The 4,726-nt window shown below is 31.9% G+C and overlaps 1 protein-coding gene across 1 annotated transcript in view; it reads left to right on the top strand.

Annotated features, from left to right (window-relative positions):
* Positions 1–3,151: 3,151 nt before the first annotated feature.
* LOC108769297 (cytochrome P450 4C1) overlaps positions 3,152–4,726 on the top strand; it is a 43,271-nt gene continuing 41,696 nt past the window's right edge. The window contains exon 1 of the mRNA XM_018520200.1: positions 3,152–3,345. Within this exon, the coding sequence (XP_018375702.1) occupies positions 3,183–3,345 (163 nt within the window). The 5' untranslated portion in view covers positions 3,152–3,182. The remainder of the gene's footprint in view (positions 3,346–4,726) is intronic.

The following is a 4,726-nucleotide window of genomic DNA, read 5'->3' as shown; positions in this document are numbered from 1 at the left end:
ATACTAGAATGTGCAAGTTACGCTTACGCAAGTTACGCCGCATGTGACGGCTCCCTTACCGATTATTGATTGATTACACGGTTACGCGATATGCGGTAAATATGCCTCATGGGACTCCAGCATAACCTGAATCACGCTAAAAATCGCTTAGAGAATTTCATCTCTGATATATTCTAAAAAGTCTTCTCTTTTCTTTTTAACATTCATTTGATTTTAATTGTGATATATGATTTTGTGTGTAGTGGAAGCACTAAACAAAAGCATGTATCATAATTAAAGTCAAATGAATGTTAAAAAGAAAAGAGAAGAACACTTTTTAGAATATATCAGAGATGAAATTTGGAAAAATTTTTTTAATAAATTTAATTTAATGAAAATAAGCTCACCACGAACATAAAACACTATATCGCAAACGTTAAACAATAATAATTATCTAGTAAAAAACTAATTCTTGACTTGTTGGCCAGTCAGTGTCAGATTAAGGGCACGGTAAACGCGATGCTACAAATGCTTTGAACCGTTTTTTAATTGGTCAGTTTGTAAAATTCTTTCTTCTGATTGGTCCATCAAACGCTTCAAAGCATTTGTAGCGAGACTTTGACCACAGTCTAAGTATACTACTTTTCAAATTTAGTTAAAATTCTTTGATTTTTGAAACTCTAAAGTTAGCTTGTTATTTAATTTAAAAGGTAAAAAAGAATTCAGGAAACGATCGATAGTCAAGATAAGAAGACTTCGTTACTATTCAAGGACGACACTAACTAACTAACACCAAACCAAGTCGACATTTATAGCCTGTCAATAATCGGAAAGTAGGACATTAGTGTGATGAGTATACAGAGAGAAAGGTCGTCGGATAGGACTGAATGGAAGAATATCGTTGTAGTTGCCCATAAATGGTTGTAATGCAATGGAATAATAATAGCTTGAAATGAACTTTACAATCGATATAAGTGGGATATATCACCTCTATATGCTACATAACAATTTTTTAATACTTACCTACATAGGTATTAATTTTTTATATGACATCCTATTCAATTAACATTTTTCTTTCAATACAAATAATTTTATGCGTGATTTCATAAAAAATTGATATAAGAAACGTAAAATAAAGCAACTATATTCTTGAGGCTTCCACGGATGCTTTCTATATAAAGATTATGCGTCATAATTTTAAATATATTGTAATCTATTTAAAATTATGATTTATAGGCATGTTTTTATTTTTTAATCATGAAAATGTAATGCTCATTAAGGTATTTCTTCGAAAAATTAAGTTTCTATAGATTTTTTTGAAATTTGAATATTATGTTTAAAATAATTTTATCTATACATATATGATTAAAATTTCAAAAACCCTAGCAGTGCCGAAATGGAGATAAATGGGTGTTTTCCGTTTCACGCATGGAGCGCATAGAACGCAGCACATCCTATGCGCGCATTAGCTCGATTTTTTTCTCATGCCCCTGCAACGCATAGAGAAACGGAATGGATCCTATGCAGTTCATCATACGGTTGTAAACAGTCTAGATAAAAAACATAATTCTAATAGGCACATGGAATAAATATTACATTGCTGCTTTTTAAGGAATCTTGAAGTTCAAGGTTACAAAACTTACTTATATACGATATTAATTCGGGTAAAAAATGTTTCATGTATGAGTATAAAATATGTATCTACTATCTACAAACATATATAAACATGTATAAATAATGGTAAATATATATAGTTATATATGAAATATATCCATACATACATATGCTCATACATCCTTCTTTTTTTTTGTAAAATTACTTTTTAGTGCAATAAAAATAATAACAATAATGAAGATATTAAAAAAATTAAAAGGATAATTTTCTTATTATTTTCCCATTAGTTGTTTTAAAAAAGTAATCTGAAGAAATGTAAATAAATTGCCGATAATTTTTTATATGTAAAATTATACATAATTACGTGTGTATGAGTAATTTTTTTACATTTCTCTGAACTTTATTTTTTTCTAAAACAATGTGAAAATTGTTCCTTTAATTATTTTTGGCATTTTCTCATTATTATTATTTTTATTACATTAAAAATCAATTTTACAAAGAAATTTAAAAAGAAAAAAGAATGAATAAACACATGTGAATATTATATATAATTATACATATGTAATTATAATAATTATATATGTATAATTTCATATACAATTATATATGTTTATAGATATTTATGCATAAACAATTTTTTAGCGGGATTACTTACTACCAGTTGCTGCTATGAATTCAGCATTGGATACGTTTAATATTATAATTCATCGTTATTGTAAACATGAAGTTCTTTCATTTTCAAAGAAATATGGTTTTTCACACAATAATGTCATATATATATATATATACAATAACAATAGAAACAATTAGTTACTCTTTCCCGCTTATAATAGCTAACGTAACCCTCACACATAGATATCGCATGGGCTGTCTCACCTCGGGAGCTGAAGCAGTCCATGCGCTGTTTTGCGTTGCGAACCGTAGGCATCTAGTTGTTCTCATGCGCGCATGAACGGTGCATGGAATGAAACGGAACGCCTTCCATCTCTCCATACGTATCATGCGTGAAACGGAACGCAGCCATTCACTTTCAAAGTTTCAGCTTTTAACACGTAAACTCCTATACCAAGCCTTACCGAAGTAACGTTTTAATATTTTACGACGAAAATCTTCTACAGATTAAAAAAAAATAAATATGTAATGTAGAAATATTATAGGAACTTTATAAAAAAAAAAATGAAGAGGCCTAGCGGTGCCATTTTTTAATTAGAGCAGCTTAAATTTGCAATTTTTTTTGATGGAATTCTTTTTCTCGCACGCCGAGTGACGAAACAGGGACATGCTGCTGCCACATTTCAACTGTCTTCAGTGCAGCAGACTACTAGTGTTCGTGCATACAGATAGGACATCTATGCGTGTGTGTGTGTACATTCGTCTCAAAAGTTTCTCTCTTCAAAGAGCACGCGCGGAGAGGCATATTCGTAGGTTGTACACGACTAAGTTTCTAGCGTGATTATAGCCGAAGAAATACCTTAAGCTTGCTTGTGAGAGTGGGGAAAACACTATAAAATCATTACGAAGTAAACGGCATTCGCAGTGCGATAATACACTTACTAAGTAGTATTACTAGTTCATCGTTACTCGGAATAATGTTGTTTGTTATTATTGTATTAAGTTTAACATGTGTCGCAATAAGTTATTTTGTTCAAAATTATCGTTTGTTTTCCTTTCAAACAATGAAACCGTTACCTGGACCAATAAGACTACCATTTATTGGTAGCATCTATCTTTTTCTACACCGTAATTCCGAGGGTAATAGATTTGTCCAGTTTATAAAAGATTATACAGGGTATTTGATAAGTAACGATAAAAAGCTCCCGCAGGGAGCCAAGGTAGAGCGGACTAAACTGAGTCAAAAAATTCTCTACCATTTGGAATTTTCGCAATAGTGTGTTAACAAGATATCAATTACTAGAAATCACCGAATATTGATTTTTAATAATTTTTTTACTCGAGTATTATCAACTTTACAAAAAAACAGCTGGAGACCCATCAAATACAGAGCATGACCTCGGAGCTGTGAATATTCGGTTTGGCCGTCGACGTGGAAGTATGGCCGGGAACTCCCCATGATTTTCTGCGTTTGGGGTGATCGTAATGAACCTATTTTTCGTCCCCAGTCACAATGCGATGCAGAAATCTCTTCCGTCTTTGTCTTTCAAGCAGCTGTTCACGAGCAAACAAACGCCGTTCAACATCTCTCGGCTTCAACTCGTACGGCATCCAATTTCCTTGCTTCTGAATCATTCCCATGGTTTTGAGGCGTTTTGAAATAACTTGTTGAGTCACTCCCAATGATCACGCCAATTCTTCTTGATTTTGACACGAGTCTTGATCAAGTAATGCCTCCAATTCTGCATCTTCGAAAACCTTCTCTCTTCTACCGCTATGCCGGTCTTCGACGTCAAAATCACCGTTCTTGAAGCGTTGAAACCACTCACGACACGTTCTTTCACTAATAGCGGCCTCACCATAAGTATATGAGAGCATTCGATGAGCCTCAGCCGCAGATTCCTTTCATATTGAAGCAGAAAATTAAAATCTTCCGCAAATGACGAGAATTTGGCTCGTAAACTGACATTTTCAATCGAGAATAACTTTATGATATGTTATGTTGACAGATGCCCAAGTTTATTGTATGACGTCTATGATCTATTTATTTCGAGCACCACTTACCGCTAAAGCCATCTATAGGAAAACGGCAGAAGCAAAGTTATACACCTAATAGCTATTTACTACTGTTAATAGTTGAAAATAAAATAAGATTTAAATTGATTTTTAATTTAAAATGATTATTGAAGATGTATATCAGAACATAGAAGTTAATGTCATTGTCATAATATTTTGCTAAGATGCCCATTCATGTATTTTGTTCCTACATGTAAAATTTTAAGTTAATTTACGGTACCATCTTCAAGAAAATAATTATAATAAATGCTATTCCGTAATACGTGTTTCTATGACAAACAATTCACACATTGACCATTTTTCTAGTATATATAATATTTTTTATAATAATAATAAAGAAATGAAAAACATATTAATGTAAACTAGAATGTCTAACAAACACATAAACTACAAAATATAATAAATTTACCGAAAAATTGAAGAAGAAATTGATCTCTAATGTCGG

The sequence above is a fragment of the Trachymyrmex cornetzi genome, unplaced genomic scaffold (genome assembly GCF_001594075.2).
Source record: "Trachymyrmex cornetzi isolate Tcor2-1 unplaced genomic scaffold, Tcor1.1 scaffold88, whole genome shotgun sequence".
In the NCBI taxonomy this organism is placed as follows: domain Eukaryota; kingdom Metazoa; phylum Arthropoda; class Insecta; order Hymenoptera; family Formicidae; genus Trachymyrmex; species Trachymyrmex cornetzi.
The sequence above is the reverse complement of the archived record's forward strand: the minus strand, read 5'-3'. Positions and strand labels throughout refer to the sequence as shown.